The sequence below is a fragment of the Manacus candei genome, unplaced genomic scaffold (genome assembly GCF_025592945.1).
Source record: "Manacus candei isolate 608988 ecotype Guabito, Panama unplaced genomic scaffold, ASM2559294v1 h1tg000050l, whole genome shotgun sequence".
Classification (NCBI taxonomy): Eukaryota; Metazoa; Chordata; class Aves; order Passeriformes; family Pipridae; genus Manacus; species Manacus candei.
In genome coordinates this window covers 17,465,082-17,485,631 of record NW_026138098.1, presented here as the reverse complement: position 1 = coordinate 17,485,631, position 20,550 = coordinate 17,465,082, and the positions used below count along the sequence as shown (strand labels likewise).

The window sequence follows — 20,550 nt, the reverse complement described above, 5'->3', positions numbered from 1 at the left end:
TTTGGTTCCATCTGTCATTCCTGTGGCGGTCTGTGCCTGGCCACGTCATTGCACAGAGATCTATCGGTGACTTTTTCCCCTTCCTGAAAACTCAAACTCTTTGGATAGAAGAAACATATTTTTGAACCATTTTAAAATAAGTTGTCAAGGAGGTCTTATTCTGGTTGAAAGGATCAACACCCTGCTAAGCCAGGACTGTTCTTTCCATATGTAGAAGAAAATCTGTTCAGGGTCACATCCTGCCTGTGTCTCCCACCTAATCCTTCAGGGCTGTTACTGCAGTGTACATATGTTTATCCGAGCCAGCAGCATGGCATGCCAGCATGGGGTCTAGTGGGACGGCAAACTCAGCCAGGAACCAGGGGGATATGTAGGCCCAAGCAGCATGTGCTTGGCATGAGCAACAGTTTTCAGCTGAACTTCACCTTTCCTCCTATCACCAAAAAATACTGTGAGGTAGCTGGCACCATGTGATTTAAGATTTCTAAGCAGCTTAGAAGAGATTTAAAAAATTAAGGAAAGGGTCCTTCAAAATACAGGCACTGAGTGTGCATGGCCCTCTGTCAAGACTCCCAGGCCATCTGGCCAACAAATTCATAAAGTTTGTGGAATGGCAGTTGCATACTTCCTTTTAGTTTTGAAAATTGTGTATGCTGTATATCCTACGAATCTTGTGTTTTAGAAGACAGACTGTCTTTATCCTGTTTTCTGACTGCTCCATTGCCCACTACCCCAGTTCATCACTTTGGCAACAAATGACTGCAGGGTCTACATTCATTGCCTCATTACATGCAGCACTGCTGCTCCCAGCTAGCATCCATCCATGCTATCAAACTGAAAGCCAGTTTAGACATGTCCTTCACTTCTGTGGTTACATCTTTGACTGTTTTGTGGATGTATGAGTTATCATAGAATCATAGAATCAGCCAGGTTGGAAAGGACCTCCGAGATCATCACTTTTAGTTTCAAACCCTGAGCACCAGATGTATGCTACATTCGTTAGAGGTAGGAAAATGTGTTTGCTTCTCCTTCAGTATGTGGTCCCTTTACTCTATAACAAAAATAGGAAGAAATTTTTAACAGTACTTTTGTGCCTATTTTCATAATTGTCATGAGTCAAAATATTCACTTTAATTAGTTTAGTTCAATAGAGTGCTTCAGCTTCAAATAGCACAGGAGAGCGTGGACAGTAAAATTTACGTCTTTGATGTTGCATTAGCTTTTTGAGAGATAATTTTGGTAGAAGGCTATTTCAGTGTTTTTGAAGCTGTCAAAAATCAGGCCTTTATAGCTCATTGGAACTGAAAAAAAATTATGAGTTTTTTCCTATACTTGCCTTCCTACGTTTCATTTTCTCTTTGTTTCATCTCTCTCTGCAGGTTCAAGGGAGCAGATCTTTCCATGTTTCAAGCCGGCACAGCTCCACAAAACAGCTGTGCCAATTATTTCTAGTTAGGGACTGCCACTGGGTGTAAAGCTGCTTGTACTGAAGTTGCTGCAATTACTATCATTATGTTATTTCTTGGCATGGAAAGGAAAAAGATAAGTGAGTGTTTGGGGAGCTTTGTTTAAGTGCAGCAGGTCGCTTATTCACGCAAACTGCTGAGAGCCACTGGGAAGTAAGCACAGTGAGGACAGTGAACTTCTTGGAAAACCAGATCTCATATTTAATTTGGTAAGGAGACAAAGCCATTTCTTAAGGAAACCCAAAAAACTCCCGGTCTGCCAGTTCATTCAGAAAGGAAAAGCATTTTTCAGTGCGTTAGATTAACACTGCAGTACCTATTGTGCCTTTGCTTTTATGCTGCTTACAGAGATCTTTCCCACAGCTCCTGCAGGAGCTACTTGTGTAAAGCCAATGCTCAGAAAAACCATCACGTTTACCTCCATCTGAAAAACTATTTTGAAGATTTGTTTCAAGTGGTCTGTAGTGCTATTCACACTCTGTTCCTGAAGCTGAGAAGGAAACTCTTCTTCAGACACAAGATTAGAGTGATCTGAAAGAAACTTGTTCCATCTGGCAGCTAATGGTTTGAAGGACTTAAATTCGAAGTAGTTTAGGGTACACGACATGGTCCCCTCACACGCAGCAGAGCTCCTGTACCTGCACATACCAAGCCAAGGGGCAGTTCAGTACCCTACAGCCAAATGCTGTTTACATTTGGTCTATATTGCAACCAGTTCAACATAGCACCTCTTCTCAAGACAATTTTTCTTCACATAATTATAGCAAAGCTTCAGCATGCCCAGGGAGCCGCACAGAGGCTCCAGCAGCTGGTATTGCCTCAGGCTGCCCAGACCTGCCCAAACAAAGGGCCAAGACCTGCCAATTGCACACCCCTGGCACTGCTCTGGCTTTGCCACTGAACAGAGACAGGACAAAGACTTCAGTTCAACACTTCATCTCATACATTCATTACACATCCATTCTTCACAATTTGGTTTAGTCTTTCACAATAAGGTTTCAGCCTCATGACATGGTGTAGTGGGCACAGTGGTATTTGGTCGAAGTTGGACTTGATGATCTTGAAGGGCTTTTTCAACCTTAACGATTCTATGATTTCTGTATTTTCCTCATGTGAGCATGACATGAAGCCGCGAGGAAGGTGCCAAGAGGTGACAGGACGGTGTGAGAGGTGCCACTGGCAGCACAGCCCGGGGTGAAGGAGGAGCGGGCGTGCCTTCACGGTACCCGCGCCGAGGGCCTTTCACGCCAGATTTATATTTATATTTATACTTATATTTATGTTTATATTTCTATTTCTATTTATGTTTATATTTATTATTTGTGTGTTTACTCGTGGCCCCACACCCCGGCAGCGCTCTCCAGAGCGACTGCGCAGGGACAGCCCCGGCCCCAGCCCGGCTGCCCGGCCGGCACCGCGCCGGTTCCTGCGCCGCGGAGTTTCCGTCGCCGTGTCCTCCGCTGCCCCCGCGCCGCGCCCCGGTCACCAGGCGCGTTTCCATGAGCCGCCTATAAACAACATGGCGGCGGCGGCGGCCCCTCTTCCCGCCCGCGGTCTGTAGGTGGCGCGGCCGCTGAGGGGACGCCCGGGCGGTGGGTCCGGCGCCGCCGCCTCAGCTGCGCCGCGTTCCGCGCTCCCCCTCCTCGGCGGGGCCGCGGCGGGGGCGGCCGGCCTGCGCTCCGCTCCGCCCCGCCGTGCGGGGGTGTCTGGGCGCTCGGGAGCAGCTCGGCTGCTGCAGTGCCGCGGCGGCGCTGAGGGTGCCCGCGGGGGCTCCTCGGAGGAGCAGAGGAGGGCGCGGAGTTTCGGGTGCCGGCGGCAGCTGAGGGGCGGCCGGGATCGGGACCATGTCGCTGCAGAGCCCGCCAGCGGCCACGGCCGCCGCAGAGCTGCCCCCCGGCCCCGGCAAGGGGCTCCCGCCGGGCGCGGAGCTGAGCCAGGGCAGCACCGCGCCCCCGTCAGCCGAGGAGGGCGGCGAGGAGGAGGAAGGAGAGGAAGAAGGGGAGAAGGAAAAGGAGCGAGAGAAATTGCCGCCCATCCCGTCGGCGTCCACCGCGGCTGCCGGGGTAGGTCCCGTCAGCGCCCGGGCAGCCGCCCCCGGGACCGGACCGGGGACCAGGACCGGCTGTGCCGCTCCATGTTCGTTTGCTGTGTTTGCTGCTTTATTTGGGAAGGGAGAGGGAAGGGAGGAAGCATCATGTTCGTTTTCTTTCATGTTCTTTTCCATTGAGAGGCTTTCATTCAAGTTTCTTAAAAATAACAAGTGCATCTGTAAGCAGTGACATAATGAAGCTATAAATTCTCCATCCGCTTATAGTTCTTTAACATTTTACAACGGTCTGCTCCGGGGGGTTAGTCATGACTGAGGGTTTGCAGCACTGGTGAGTGTTCATTAAGGGTTCTCGGGGGTGGAGGGTTTGAGCGCAATACACTTAATGGCAAGAGAGTTAGATGAGAAATAGTTCTGTATTTTTAACTTTTTCTTAAGGCTTCCGGTTTTTACTTTGTGTTGAAGCAACGATGACAGAACAGAACGTTTCGATGAAATCATGAATGAGTTAGCGCGGGTAAAGAACTGGGAGAAGGGTATTTGCCAGAAAAATTTCATTTCAGAAGCCTCCTTTGAGATTTTTAATTGAAATGAAGTTGTCGTTTTCTTTATGTTTTGTAACATTGTATGGTCAGCAGAAAATTTTCCTGGCATGAGTTGAATATCTTACGTAGCTTGGTGTTAAAACTTGGGACAAGTTACTTCAGTCCAACAGCGGAGCAAAAACATTACTAATCCTGTAGTTAAGTTAAGTAATACACTTATGAGATTTTAGTTCAACAGTTTTGGTAAGTATCTGACTTACTAGAAATTAGCATTTTACATAATTGAATGTTAAAAGATTGAGCATATAATATTTATGAATGTCAGGAAATAGTTGTAATGTTGAACTAAGTAATCATATGCAAACTACAAACTCCTTGGAGCAATTCTGCCAATTTTTTGTTTTGTCTGAATGTTCCAATCTTCTGAAAGACTTTCAGCTTTGCAAATTTGTCAGAATGTGTTTGTTCTTGTGATTCAAATACCAGTGTGGTGGGACAAGTCTGTAATGGACAAGTGCCCAGGAGTTATTTTTACCTTTGAAAATCTCCAGACTTTGTATGGCAAATACCAGTCCTTTAGAATAAAGATACAAGTGATGGCGTAAAATGTGTCAGGCTCAGCTCAGCTAATGAAAAATGTGTGCACCTGGACAGCCGTGGAGAATCCCAACTGCCTTAAAGAATCAGAAGAACTTCTTGTGGTGAACGTCCTTCATGTACCTCTGAACCGCTGCCCACAGGCACAAGTTCTCTACGTTGACCTGCTGCAGAGGAGCTCAGATCTGGCTGGATGTCACTGCTTGTCAAATGCAGGGCAGGGCTTGAATTTACAAAGAGCTGTATATGGGGTTCAGTAGTATGTTACAAAGAGGGAGAGAGTTTTGTGGAGAGCTGTCAGAGACAATTCCATAGCCCTGGGTTTCTCTGTAGCAGAATGCCAGTTTTGATTGAAATACACCAAACAGGGAATGTTGGTATGCTTTTGCAAGATCTTTGAGTTGCTGTAAAGAGGGTATTGGACCCTTGATCTGCTAAGCCCCAGTTGTGACCAGCTGACGCATCTAATTCCAGGGGTTAGTGAAGTATGTTGTGACATTCATCTTACATAGCATGATTTTAATACAAATTCTTGAATTAAAAATTCTAATGGAATAGCTGAAAATGAATTGCTTAATGCTTGTTTGATTTCTTTCTTTTATTTCTAAGGAACATTGTGGAGATTAAATTAGTCCATGAATAAATTAACTTAATCCTGCAAGGAGTTCAGGCTTTTCTTATGGTCCAAATGGTGATTAGAAATAATGCACAAGGGGTGATGGTTTGGATGTCAGTATTCAGATTCTGAAAAGAAACTCGTGGGAAGGTAAATAACTTGCTCCCTAGTAAGCAGGAACAAACAGAGATTTCTTGGAGCAAAACCAGTCCAGAGTTACACCTTTCAAGCTATGAATGGAAGGGGAAATCCTGCTTCTTGTGTAGGCTGTTGCATTGTCAGTTGCCTTTTGGTAATGTGCGTCCTCCATGTCTTCTTGCACAGGGAAGAAAATCTTTTAGTTTTCACTAGTCTTTGCTTGCCACATACATATGGCTTTTAAATAAGCAATGTTAGGGCTAACATAGGATTTTCAAGAAACTCCTCTAGATGATCTTTTGCCTCTTCCCAGAGGGCGGTCTGTATGTGCTCTTCACAAACAGTTTGACTTGTTTTCACCATTTAATTTCACTTCAATAATGAAAATCATAGATTTATAAAATATAATGCTAGTACCTCTTCAGTCTTACGAAGGGTGTAATGTTTTGGAAAACTTCCACTAAGAAGCCAACAGAGTTGTGGATTATTAATATGCTCTTAAAACAGGACTAAAGATGACTTTGATCCACTTACTCCCTCTAATCATACTCAATCCTTATGGTGGGGAGGGGGTAGGGGAGTGAATGTTCAGTTTTCTGATGGCAGTATGTGTGTAGGCTCAGAAACTCAGTGACCTCCTACAAAATTTTGTAAGTATAACATGGTGCTGTGCTCTTGTCCTAGACTACACCCCAGGAGTTGTCAGAGTTCCTCATTAATGAGCATGAAGTTTCCCAGTATTCCTCCAGAGCTTTCCAATGAAGCTTTTGTCCATTTGTTTGTCCATTTGTTTGTCCATATGTTTGTCTTTGTTAGAACTGCACTTGAAGCAGGATGATGGAGTTACAGCATGTGCAATTTTTGTTCTTTATAATCACTTCTGAGGGAGGTGGCATTAAGAAGAAAGTTTTAAAATAACTATTCACCTGTAGTATTTTAGTGGCATTGCTGGAGTAAAACCTAGAAAGCTAAGTCGGTCAAAAAGGGTGTCACAATAATTTATTTCATAAATCTCATTTTCTCAATTATCTGTGCTATCTATTCCCTATTCATCATAATTTGGCTAGTCTGAGCTTCAGAGGTTTTCTGGCTGGAACATACATTTTGTGACAGAGCAGATTGACCTCAGATCTGGATTTGTTTAAAAGTTCTTTTTCAGTCAACGATCTTTGTTCAGGGTCTGTTTTTCTCCAGTCACGTGCCAGGTGATTTTTTAAGAAGCGAATTTATGATATTTCAAAGATTGTAGAACAAAAGAAAAAGTTAATGCGAAAATTACTGTGGTAGTTACATTTTATTTTTGAATGTTTGTTTCGTACAAGGAATTTGGAACTAGAAATTGAGACTTGGAATTTTTGAAGCTAGATGTCCTGCTGATTGATCAAGTTTGTTATGTACTGAGTTATAAGCCATGGAAAAATAGGTGTTTGTGCCACAGTTATTTAAAATTCCTGGCAGTGTTCCGGGTTGTGCACACTGTGGTGTGGTAGGCTTATGGGCTGTTATTACCCTCCTGGTGGTATTTCAGGATGTTGTGGTGGAAGTGAAGTTCTTTCCTCAGAACTCTGGCTACATGTTGTAGTTCAAATTTATTTCTCTTCAGCGGAAAGGGAAATGTACTGGCTTAAAAATTTTGATAGGATGCTAATTATTTCTAGGGTTTTTATTCTCGTTATGGGAATTAAAGTTTTGATTTTCATGGAAACATTTTTTCCAGCTGAGAGCAGAGATGCCAGATATCAAACAAATGAGTCTTTAGGTTCATGAGGCTGAAAATCATGATGTACAGGAAGAGTTTGTATCTTTTTTTAAGTTGACCTACCTTTTCCTGATATCAACTGATGGCTTGGAGCTGATATGAAAATTAAAATCTTCATCATGCGACTTCTATCATCTTAGGCAAACCCCTTAACACATCCATACTTTGCAAATTCAAGAGTAAATAACTATATCTAATAGCACCGAGTGTAAAACAGACTAACTGGCGCAGTCTTTCTGAAGTCTGTTGTGTGATTTCACTTCTGTTCATTGTTAAAACACATTAGTACACAACACTTCTTAGCAGAGACTTGTGGTACTCAAGTAGAGTTCCTTTTAGCGCTCCTTTTAGCATTTGTGTTAACAAATGTTTGTTGTTTAGCCTTTTTTACCTAGCAGCAGATGCTGGCAATTGGAATCATTTGGGAGTTTTACCCAGGTAGTCAGTATTTAAGTTTTATTAGCAAGTTAGAATTTTTGGCTCTGCATTTCAAGTCTTGGGAAATTTTTCAAGAATACTTCAGTATATTAGGGTTATTTGGAAAAAGGAGTATGTGACACTTTCATCTGTTTAAACTGAGTTGGATGTAGGGAGGAATATAAGAGGAGTTAGACATTTGGATACAGACAGTCTGAATATTGTCAGCATTCTAATTGTATTGTGTTTTCCTCACAGTAGTCCAAGGATATCTTCACATCCTGCAAATTAATACTTGAGGGTTTTTAATGTAATGAAAAGGAATTTTATGGTGTATCTCCTGATTTAATTTGAAACAAAATTGCAGAATCATTGCTTATGTCTCATTTAGTTTTTACCTCTCTGATTTCAAGATAAAAGGTATTTAAGAGAATTCTGTGTAATACCTCACTAGTAAGATTACTCTTGCAGTAATGTATTAGCCCTTTATAGCATATTGTCATCTTAATTACAGGGGTTGGAGGGAGGAGCCAAAAATCAGTTTTCCACTTTCAGCAATTTCATCACAACTATCAACCAAAAGAAAGAAGGCATCGGAAACAGAAATTCACCTACACAACTTGTTATACCCAACATCAAAACCGGTAAGAGAATAAAAGCCCTGTGTTACTTGGTTACCAAGGTAAGAAGGTGCTCAGTTTTCTGCCAATATTTGTATTGGCAGAAACTAGAAATCTAGTTTTCATTAAATTATGCTGTGTTGTACATTGTACAGGCAGGCAGTGATATATATGATAGTCCATCCTCAGTAGAGGTTGTGTCATAGAGACAAGTTAGAGAAGAGAAAAACAAATAGACCTGGAGGATGAAATCATCTGAAGTTAAAGAAAGTTACCAATTCAGTAGTCTATCTGCAGAGACTCTTTGTCTAACTACAATCAGACAGTGTCTCTAGAAATTGTGTCAGAATTTTGGAGAACATTTTTCAGTTGCCATCTGAAGGATGTCAGGGATGAGGCAATCATAAGGCTTTTAAGGGAGACAGTTGCTGAGAGATGGTCTTTTTCAGTGAAGATGAAGGCCAGTGCTGACACAAAATAAAATGCACAGGCAAAGATTGATAAGTTCTAAAGAGCTTTAAAGGCAAGAAGGAAGGTTGTTGTGGTATGATGAGGTAAAACAATAACTGATGAAAGGATAAAGTGGAGCTCTGTATTCAGTTGGGTAGGCTAGAATCACAAAACCTAGATGAGATGATGTTGTGGTTAGACCTGGAATTTTTATTAGGTTTTTGGGCTAGGATATGGAATTTCAGTATTTTGGAACTTTTATGAAGAGTCTGTACAAGTATTTGTCAGGTTTGTATTGATTTTGTCTCTGAGCAAGTCCCTTTCAGCCTTATTGTGTTGTGGTTGGCTAAGTCATTGTAGCACTCAATGAATTTGAGGCTAGAAAAAAAGAAACTACTTTAAGAGATGGCTCATAACTTGCAGCACTGGACCCTTACTAAAGGAATCTTTGTTCTAGCTATACTGAAAAACGAGAAGTCAGTGCAAGGTTTTTTTTCTTTTTTTTTTAAAATCAATTTTTGTTATGGGATAAAGACGTGCTTTCTACTTCCAAAACAAGGGCAATCACTGAAACACAAAAGGCAGTATTGTTTGAATGATGTATCAGACAGGATTCTGTGCTTTGCTCAAGTCACTTTGTACTACACAGAGGAAACCACAGTGGCTGGAGATGGCCAGTAAAGAATTCTCCCACTGCTGCATAACATACCAGAGTTAAGGCCAAAGTGGTGTTCTTGAGGGCAGTATGTGGGCTAAGGCAAAAAGAAGATGCTGCAAAGCAGGTCAGAGCTCTGCTGATTCTTACAAGGTGGTGTAACAAAGCTGGAAGATGACCTTCAGGTGGCCATTGCTCTCACCTCTGTATTTTAAAGAACTCTTCATATGTGAATTGCATAGAAGCAATTGCACTATTGTTGCAATCTAAAAGTCCTCAGAGAAATAAAATATTTTGCCTTTCTTGGATAACGTTATTTTCCTCAGAAACTAGAAGTGACCTCCTATCAATATTAACTACTCAACTGCTAGCCTCTATACCAGAAACATGCATGCTGTTCATTCAGACTCCAAGCTGCTGTGTTTTGTTATTTAAGCCTTAATTGTTTCCCATCCAGCTTCTGTCTGAATAGTTACTTAGTACAGTCTTAGGTTACAATATGAAAGCCTGATGCTTAATAAAATTTAGGACAAAGTAAAATTAATATTGGGTCAAGCAATGTGAAAAATGCAGTACCCTCTTGCAGAATTCATTTCACTAAACAGAAGAAATATGCTCCTCTCCTGCCCTCCTGCCTTTTTTTTTTTTTTTTGTACCTGGCAAAAATGGTGAACTGTAAACACCTTTCTGTTGAAGTGCCCTCAGTTTTGCTGCACATAATACTGTCCCAGTTGTAATTATTGCCTCATAAGTACTTAGTTGTTAATTTTCACCCCACTAATACATGGCAGTATTTATTATAGTCAAGGATATATTCTTGAAATAGAGCTCAGTGTGTAAAATTGAGCAGATATTCTGGTAGTTTCAGGATCAGAGTAACTTGCCTGTATAAAAACATTATTTTTAGCAACAGTGCAAGGTGACTATTTTGAGTCAGTATTGTATAGAATTAAGTAACAATTGAAACAGATGTCTCAGTTAAAAATGCTGCTTTTTCTCTGGCAATCAGGAATAATGCTTAGTTGGTGTTTTGGCATGTGTTTGTTTATAAATATATATATATCTATATTTATATCTATACATGTGCTCTCTCTCTGAGCACGTGTAGATGTGTATATATATATACAGTTAAAGGATGTTAATTTCACTGAAAACAAAAGTATGGAAGAGGTAACACTGGTAAATACAACATGAAGGCCAGGGAGATGTTTGTTTGCTACATAGCTGCCCCATGTAACAGGTCTTCTAATATAACAATGGTCTGGTATAAAATTTATATATTAAATAGATTGATATAGTTCTTTTCTAATGTTACAAATACAAGTAAGTTTTGTTTGCTTTAACTATCTTGAAAATTTTTATCTGCCAGCAGCTGTGTTGATCACCGTGAAATTAACTGCTGTTCTAAATTCATTTACTCTGAGCTTCCCTGTGCTACTCAATTCTGCTTTGTATCAATGAGATTTTCTTCCCCAGAGTTTTTGATCATTCCTTAACCAGCCATGCATTGCTGAATCTTTTTACTTGACATAACTGGGCAAGAAGCCAGAATGATTGTTTTTTCTCATAATATTGTGTTATTACTGCTTATCAACTAAATAAGTGAAGTTTCAAGTTTCTCCTGGATGACACTCATGACAGATCTTAATTAGTACTCTTGACTGGCAAATGAGCAAATAAATCTATTTACAAATCAACTTGAATGATGACAAAACATATTGAAGTTAACCCTATTTGTTAAACATATTATTAAAAATCAATTTTAGCATATCGAAATTAAACTGCATGTGTTTCAAAGAAAACTGCATGGATGGCAGGGTGCAGCTTAGCACCTGCAGCCTCAGTTTGCTGAAATGAGAAACAGTTTCTGTCAGCAGATGTGAAAAGAATATTTTCCTCATTTCAGTGTATTCAGCTGGTTATAAATCAGTAGGTTATAACTCAATTTTAAAATCCATTTAAAATTGAGAAGATAGAATGAGACAACTGAAAATGGCTTGTTATTCTCAGAATATAAAAATAAGACAAAGTCTTAGTTTCTTTGAAGTCAGTCCATCCTGCCTTCAGGAAATGATGCACAATAGCAGAGCACTTGCGTTGTGGGATTGTTTGGCAGCTTGGCTTGAATTACTTTAGTATGTTTGTTGTAAGGGGGATATTTTTGGATTAGATGATCAATGGAGCATAGAGGTGTGAGAACGAAGTCATATTAGGATGTGAAACCAGCTAGAGTATGGTACAATGTAACTTCATGGCAGAAGCTAATTGTAAGGTCCATTGTGCTTGTTAGCAAGTTAGCTTGTAAGGTCCATTGTGCTTTTTAGCAAGTCAGCTTGATATTCCCTATTATCAGAGCTGAGTTTTTCCTTGGTTTTGCTACATATTGCAAGATAGATACATCTACCCTTGAAACACAATGGTAGAGGTCATACATAGGGGTGAGAAAGATGATGATGGGAGGAAGATTATGTGGGCAGGGGTCGCTCGCCCCTTGCCCTACAAGTAGGGCATGCGCAGACTGTTGCCATTAGGTAATGATCAGGCGGTGTTTGGCTGCCACTCAGGCATCACCTTATACTACGTACTGGCCCTACGTAGTGTAATGTGGAACTGATAAAAATGGGGTGTCGGAGCTGCTGAGTTGAGCGATACTCATCCTACCACCGAGACTGTGTTGCTCCGCGGGGACGCCCGCTAAGCATGGGTACCGACCAGCTGCTGCAGATCCTGACAGCCCTGGCCTGTCTGTGTGGGTAAGCACAGTTTTTGATAGGAAGCAACTGAGAGAACAAACTTTTTAATATCCTTTTTGTGTTCCTTTAATTCCCCTTTTATGTTTATACTATTTTTTTTTTCCCTTAGTTTCCCCTTTTACTAACCAATACCGTGTTATCCATAATATTGTGTTAAGATCCTTTTTTTTTGGTACCCCTTTTCACTAGTTAATACTGTATTAAATGCTGTTCGTAGTATTTGTTTTAATGCCACCCGATAAGATAGTTACTTGGTATCCTTTCTTTTTAGTTTTTAATTCCTCTTGCTAAGTTTATTACTATTATTATTATTCTCACTGTAATAAAAGATATTTTGTGTGCTTGAGTATTTTTTGGCACTTGTCTTTATTCCGGACATGTATCCGAACGTACTGCTACATTTGTCCACGTGGTTTTTTTTTAATTACTACTTTTCTCTTCAAATAGCTTTAAATTCCAGCTGTGAATATCCATATCTGTAGTTGATGCCATAGTCAGGGGATTGAGGGCAGTTCTGATCTGTTATCCCATGAATGGTGACTGAGTTAAGTCACAATGACAGTTTCTCTGTCATTAGCATGAGTGAAAAGAATCTGCTTTTGGGATGTGGGGATTTTGTTAGCATCTGTTTCCCTGCTGTGATAAATGAGTAGGGAGCAGAGTAGTGATACTACTTTGATGTGTAGTTAATTTTTTAAAAAAACACCTCTTGGAAAAGGCTTAGGGAGCTCTTAGACATAAAGATTCTTCATAGAGGATTTTTGTTAAATATGTTTGACTTTTGAGGACAGTTTTATTTTATGTAGTGTCTTTTATCCCAAACATATGTCACAATTCATATAAATGCTTTTTAAAATGTACAGTATAAATCAGATTAAAAAAGCACTTTGAGGATATTTGTCATAAAATGAGTGTTGGAAATGCCCTGGAAATTTTTTTTCATGTTTTGGATGGGTTTACCTTAGCTGGCTACCAGATGCACCCTGAGCTGCTGCTCCCCCTCCTCTACAGGACATGGAGAGAAAATAAGATAAAAAAGCTCATGGGTTGATATAAAGACAGGGAATCCACTCTCCAATTACTGTCATAAGCAGAGCCCATTTGAGGATATTAATTTACTGTCAGTTAAACAAAACAAACCCAAAACACCTTCCCCTGCCCTGACCACCCACGCCTCCTTGTTCCTAGTCTCAACTTCCCTCCTTTTTTTCCCACTCTACTGCCTTCTTTCCTCCAAGTGGCACAGAGGAGTGAGGAATGGGAATTGCAGTCAGCTCATAACTTGAACTCTGCTACCCTTTCCTCCTCACTCTGCTCCCCTGCTCCAGCATGGGGACTCTCCCGTGGGATACAGTCTTTCACAGACTTCTCCAACATGAGTCCTTTCCATGAGTTGCAGTTCTTGAAGAGCTACTCAAATGTGGGCCCTTTCCACAGGGTACAGTCCGTTAGGAATGGCGTGTTCCAGCGTGGGTCCCCAATGGGCCAGAATTCCTGCCAGCAGCTGCTCAGGCCTGGGCTCTCCATAGGCTGCAGGGGGATCTCTGCTCCACAGTGGTGCTGCAGAGGGATAACCTGCTTCACTGTGGTCTTCACTGGCTGCAGGGGAATCTCTGCTCCAGACCCTGGAGCATCTCCTCCTCCTCCTTTTCCACTCATCTGCGTGTCTGAAGGGGAGTTTGTTTGTTTGTTTGTTTTTAATCCCTCCTCTCTCAGCTGCTGTGCAGTGTTTTTTATCCTTTCTTAAATATATTATCATAGGGATGCTACCAGTGTCAATGATGGGCTCAGTCAGCTTTGGCCCATGGTAGGTATGTTTTGGAACTGATTGTGTCTGACGTACAAGCAGCCGGATTTCTCCTCTAACAGCAGCTGCACTGTTGCCTAGTCTTGCCTCCCTAACTCGATACTGTGTTCTCAGATCAAATAGAAAGTAAGGAGTAGAATAGAAAGACCTTGGTAAAGCACTGCTAGTGCTAGAATGGCAGCCAGATTTTTTGAGGAAATGTTTAAAGATGCTATTGTTTCATGAATTCTCTGTAAGACAAAAAAGTTTGCCTTTCCCATTTAATTTATTGGAGGAGTTCTTTAAGGAGGCAGTAGATGATCTGCAGTCAGCTCTAGATAAAATTATATGTCACGGTGTAGAAAAATGGACTGAAGTCTTGTCCTTGTATGACAGTTGGACTTTGGTGTGGTTGTGCTTGAGATTTGTCATAGCTGTAGGAAACACCATTGTTGCAGTTTGTATATTACAGTATTTAAAATCTATATTGTAAATACAATAGGGGGCAACACTGCTATTTCTTTCAATTTGTCAAAGTTTCCATCATGTCTGGGAGGTGCAAATGGTAAGAAAAATCCTTGTTTAAAGATGTAAGATCAAACACTGTGTTTTCTTTTTTTTCCTAGTTCCTATCCATCTGCATTTTACTAACTAAATATTTATGGATATGGTTGCATTGTATTTATTCTTCTTTACCTTTTTTTAGTGAGAGACCTACCACCTATTTGCCTCGACGTACGGCAAAAGCAGCGCATGTCTATAGATACGTTACCCCAAGAACCGAAAGCACCATTTCCTCCTGAACCTTCCCTTCCCATTCGAACCAAAACTGTGAAAGATTTTCAGTAAGTTATACTGGTGTTCTTAAAAGTGTATTCTTTCTTTGGACTTTTTTTTCATTTTGACCTAGTTCATACATTTGATTTTGTTAGTGTCAAATGAGGAAGCAGTTGAGTAAGACTGACAAGAGTTTGGTTGTGATGGTGGAATCAATAACTCTGTAGCTGTGAAAATTATCAAAATTTTTTTTTTACCTTGAAGTGTTGTTCCATGCAGAAAATGGCAAAACATATACTTCAGAGTTAGAAGTTCAATGGGTGTTTAGTTTTGGAAAAAAATATGTGTGGCTTATTGTAGGCTGTAAAATCCCTTGCAGTCTTAGGTATTTTGTTTATACTACCAATTATTTCTCTTTTCCACATTTGAAATTTTGTGCATTCAGTGAAGAAAAGGAATGCTTTTTGATTGTCCGGTGTGTATTTTGGTGGGAAAGACAAGCAGTGTAAAGGAGAATTTGAAAAGTTGAGGAACTTGTCACTGACAACTGAGCCACTTTTCTCTGGTCTCCACTTAAACATTGAGTCATTGACCACAGGTCTTTGTCTGCAACCATCCAGCCAATTCCTTATCCACCAAGTGGTCCACCCATCAAATCCATGTCTGTCCAGTTTAGAGACAAGGATATCATGCAGGACAGTGTTAAATCATAGAATCAAAATCACAGAATAAACTAGGTTGGAAAAGACCTGAGATCATTGAGTCCAACATAATATAGGTTTGTGTTGGAGGAGACCTTTAAAGTTCTAGTCCAACCTCCTTGCAATAAGCAGGGACATCTTCAACTAAATCAGGTTGCTCAGAGCCCTCTCCCAGCTGATTTTGAATGTTTCCAGGGGTGGGGCATCCAACACCTCTCTGGGTAACTTGTGGAAGTGTTTCACCGCCCTCATTGTAAAAAACTACTTCTTATACCTAACCTAAATTGACCCTCCTGCATTTTAAAACTGTTACCCCTTGTCCTGTCCCTTTTAATCCTCTGCTGTGAGCCCCTACTACCCTTCCATTGCCCCTCTCCCATGACTGCCATCCACCAGGAATGGCTAGGTTCTTCTTTGTTGGATCTGACAGCTGCTCCCTACACTGAGCTGGGTTTTGGTTTCCCCATGCTGAGACTTTCTTGGACAGTCTACTGCAAAGCAAGAGGAAGGGGCTTCCAGGGGAAGGCCTTGAACAAGTCCAGGTAGATGATATCAGTCATACTTCCATCATCCACCACCACTGTAACCCCATTGTAGAAGGCCACCACATTTGTCAGGCACAATTTGCCTGTAGTGAAGCCATGTGGGCTGTCACCAGTGACCACTTTGTCATGTGCCTAAGATAGTTTTATTTGAAATATTTGAAGAGGAATAAAATTTTGCAGAAATGGTAATGAATGTAATTGGTTTAGGAGCCTTTATACTTAAATAAATTAGTCTGAGAAATTTTATCTCGTGTTAGTGTAGCTTCAGCATAATTTTGTTCTGCTAATTATTTGTCTTAACATACTGAACTGTGACATTGTGAATTAACATTTTGAATAAAAGACATTGCTCAGGTGTATCAAACACAAACTATGCTTTTGTTCTCTTATAATACCATGATCTTTAAATGACAAGGAAGATGTTAGAAAGATACTGATATTATACTTGTCTGTCTTCTAAGTGTGCTTGGTGAGAAAAGCTTAGAGTTTCAGTGCATTCTAGAGTCTTAAGTGGCTGAAAAGATCAGACCCTTATATTACCAGTATTTTAATGTATTCTTTCTAGGGATGATATGGAAAAGTCCAAGGCGTCGGGAGATTGGAAAGCTGTACATTATTTTTATTCTACAACATTTGATTCTTTTCTGGAGATAAATGCTGCATTTAAGGTAGAAAATAAATCATAATACTATTTAGTAACTACAGTGCTTTGCATTTTCAAAATGTTTACAAAAATATCAGTTAAAGGCTTGCAAGCCTTTAACTCAAAGGCTACTATGATCATTTTGTCACAATCTCGCTTGCCTTTGATAGACAATCTGTTATTGTATTTCTTCATTGATTCCAGTTTAAGCAACTATATTTCAAGTTTATGTGGAGCTTTAAAATTCCAGTATGACTATGTGGATACTTTCTACACAAATTACAGTTTTAAAACATCCAAACTAATGCAGCTAATGTGGAGACCCAGGCAAATCTGGAAACAGAAATTCTCTGTCCCTAAAAAAGGGTGTGATATGGGCTCTAGTAGAGCTGTTCATGTGTTATGATGGCATGCTTGGTTTTCCTTGAGAAATAGCTATATTTGTGTTTCTTAATTCATGCTAAATTATTATTATTTCCTGCCTGTTATAGAGCAAACTATGCTTATGGTATTTCATATGGACAATAGGGCCCGAACCTAGACAAATAACCTGTGACTTTTAATTACTTTAAAATATATTGAATGCTTAAAAGGTCATTGCTTTTGTCTGATGATGGATCCACAACAAAGATAAAAGATGAAAGTTCGATGTAATTCATTATTTGAAGCCCTCTTACATTTTTAAAATAGAATGGCAAGGTAATGGAATTACCTGAATATTGCCAATGTGTCAGAGTACTGTTGTTTTGCTTCATTTTTCACTTATTAATTACAGAAACCTGTATTCTTTTGTTTTGATAAGGAAAAAAGTTATATATGTCTTCTTAAACTGTTAGAATTATCTTTTTCAAGGATAGATAAAATATTTGAAGTATTTCAAACCCAAAATGCTTCATGTATTATCTAACTTACAGAAAGATACCAGTTCTCCATTTAATACCATTGAGGACTCTGGAATCGATGCAAAATTTGTGGATGTTGTCTATGATGCCTTATTAAATACTGTAAGTAGAAGAAAATAATTCATGTTTTAAAACGTAACAATTATTTCAGTGAAGAAATATGCTAAGAAGCAATTTATACTAAAAGTTTTCCTCAGATATGCATGATTTCTGAAGAATCTCTCAAAACACACTTAAAACGATCCCATGAGAATTTGCCATAGAATCATGAAAGCTGCTCTAATAAAAGAGGAGGAAATTTTTCCTACTTGTAAAGCACAGTTTATATTGTGGTAGATCTTAAAGGCCACTTTCAAGTTATAACATGACTTGTGGTGGGACACTGCATGGTGGGAAATAAAGAAAATGTGAGGATGGGGATAGCAAAAAGTAAATACTGTGCCTAGTAAACAAAAGGCAGAAGTAATTTAGACATTATATTTACAGTTTTTAAGTTAGTTTAAGTGTTGAAAGCCACAACTGGCACAACCTCAGGCCTCAGCTAGTAATCTGTGAAGAAGATACTTAGGACCTCAGCATCATAACACAAAAGATTTCTTCACTGTCTTGAATCACAAGCAAAACAAACTAATTTTTTGTTACAATATCTTGTATTGAACATGTATAGTTACTTCAGATTTGATTTTTCCTCTCCTTTTTCCATAGCCTCAAGATATTCAGAAGTCAGTCTTAAAAGGAATAATTAATGGTCTGCTACAAGAATGGACAGGGTAATTATAACAAATGTTTGCATTACTGCTGTGTCAGCACTTAAAACTGATGTTTTGTCTTCATCACTTTAGACAAAGAAAGAAAATGTTGTCATGCAACTTATTTGATGCATAAGAACTTAATTCTTTTTGCATGGTAAATCTGCTGACATACAACTCTGTCAGCTGACATTTAACCTTTGGGAGGCAGATCTAGACGCAGCCATACATTCCTCCACCAAATCTCAGCTGCTTGTTCCCAGGGCATTCCTTTGGACATCTGATTTGGGAGATGAGTTAAGGAATTTATTTAGGGTAAAACTTATTGTCCACCCCCCAACAGCAACTAGGGTAACTCCCTGATTTGAAGTTTACTTCACAATACCATTTTTGTGTGGCAGCAACATAGGAAGAGCAGTGCAGGATGGAGAAGGGGATAGCCCAAAAGTAGTTTTTCTGGGAGATGACAACATGATGATGAGTTCTTAGCATGAAGTAATAGAAGTGAGAATGCAAAGTTAATTCATAAAAAGACATAGCAAGAGACAGTGCCTTGTGACTCACTTGTGATGCAGGTCTTGGCTATTCCTTTCTCCATTTTATGCTACTTTTTCTGTGCTGTTGCTGCATGGGTGCTTTTGGTTATGTGAAAGCCTTGATAAATGGCAAGACATACAGAGGCTGCAGTGGTAGAAGTGTATGGAGAATTCTTGCAGGAGACATCAAAGATGGGACAAATAAACTCATCTGTGGCGTGACTCAAGATAGACAATAGCATGGAATTGCCTCTGATCAGAATTGAAGAATAATAGATTCTCCACTTTTTGGCCTTCTCTCGTGTTATGCTACAAAAAACAGATGATAAAACAGCCTACTGCCTTTAGGGAGTTGTCAGAATCTGTAAATGTCCTTTTCAATTACTGAGAGCAGTGAAGATTCTTAAATATGGTATTCTGTACTTATTGACCAAGCAAAATAAAATTGTGCGTGATTTTATGACTCTTAATGTGTGTAAATGATGCATACATATGGTTCTGTTTATTTTATTCATTCATAGACCACGAACAAAAGATGATCTTAGAGCATACTGTATACTTTTACAGGTAAGAAAAATAGTCTTTTTGTTTAAAAATGTGTCTGCTTAATTTATAATCTATAAACCAGTATACTATGCAAACAAGATAATTTGTATAGCTGAGATACTTCACATCTATGGAAGAAGTGTAGGGAATGCATGATGGGAGTGGGACCTTGATGGAAAATAGTTGATGGGGAAAGGTTGCATAGACTAAAACTATGAACTAACAGTTAGACAGGTAATTGTTTCCTGTTATTTTGTGGGTTGAAAGAACAAATGTTTTACCATGTTATTTGTTCTTATTTCATCCTTATTCCCAGATTTGTTTTATTGGTATGCTGTAACTGAAAGTTTCAGTATATACACTTTCTGATATTGCTGTAACTTTCTCCAGTGTTGCATTTTAAGCAGACTTTCTTCAGTTTATCTAACTGACTGCATTGTCTGATTTTTGTCTGAGTTCACCTATTACCTTTGTTACTGTAGGTGATTTGCGTTTGCAGCAGATTTCCCCTTTAAATTTTGCCAATGTAGGTAACACTTCTCCACACAAGGAGTGGTTTCTACTGTTATTTGACAATATCAGATAGTAATTTAATTTTTTGAGACAATGGTTTTCTTCTTCGGGGTGGTATACTAGCTGTGAATTACAAGGGCTGTCTCCTGCTGAAATGTGGGAATGTGTGAACTCAGACAAGAGGGACTGACATGCAGAGAGACAGAAGCTACAAGAATCATTTTACTGAGATGAAAAGCCCATCACTCAGAGAAGTGTAATTTATGTGCTACAATGTAAAGGATAATCCAGAAAAATGCATTGGTTACTGCCTTTGGGCTACCTATGGGCTTTCTTTTGAAAAAAAAAAAATCATACTTTTACAATATAGCAATTATATATTTCTTATTGGGCTAGAAATTGCAAGTCAATTTTTCCCATAGTTTTACCTCTGTCACAGCTATTTCTGTGAATTCCTTTCCTGTGTAATTGAATTGTATTGGCAACAACAAACATAAGAAAAAATCCTAATGACTTTTCTTCTTTTATGCAGTTTATTAATCTAACACATTTTTTTAATCTTTTTCAGAATCCTCAATTTAGTAACACTTCTACTTATGTCATCTATGCTCACTTGCTAAGACAGATAGCAGCCTTAACAGAAGCTGACCATCATTTCCTAGTGCACTGGTCTAAAAAGTAAAAAAAAAAAAAAAAAAGAATTTAAAAAAAAAATTAAAAATTCCATTTTTAGGATTACAGTTGTTATTGTATTTCCATTGATGTTGACTGTTTTATAAATTATATGAA

General features: G+C 39.5%; 1 protein-coding gene across 1 annotated transcript in view; it reads left to right on the top strand.

Annotated features, from left to right (window-relative positions):
- The first annotated feature begins 2,994 nt into the window (after positions 1–2,994).
- HECTD2 (HECT domain E3 ubiquitin protein ligase 2) overlaps positions 2,995–20,550 on the top strand; it is a 38,213-nt gene continuing 20,657 nt past the window's right edge. Inside the window, exons 1-8 of the mRNA XM_051800560.1 lie at positions 2,995–3,529; positions 8,100–8,229; positions 14,556–14,694; positions 16,438–16,540; positions 17,430–17,519; positions 18,123–18,187; positions 19,224–19,269; positions 20,330–20,439. Of these exons, the coding sequence (XP_051656520.1) occupies positions 3,311–3,529; positions 8,100–8,229; positions 14,556–14,694; positions 16,438–16,540; positions 17,430–17,519; positions 18,123–18,187; positions 19,224–19,269; positions 20,330–20,439 (902 nt within the window). The 5' untranslated portion in view covers positions 2,995–3,310. The remainder of the gene's footprint in view (positions 3,530–8,099; positions 8,230–14,555; positions 14,695–16,437; positions 16,541–17,429; positions 17,520–18,122; positions 18,188–19,223; positions 19,270–20,329; positions 20,440–20,550) is intronic.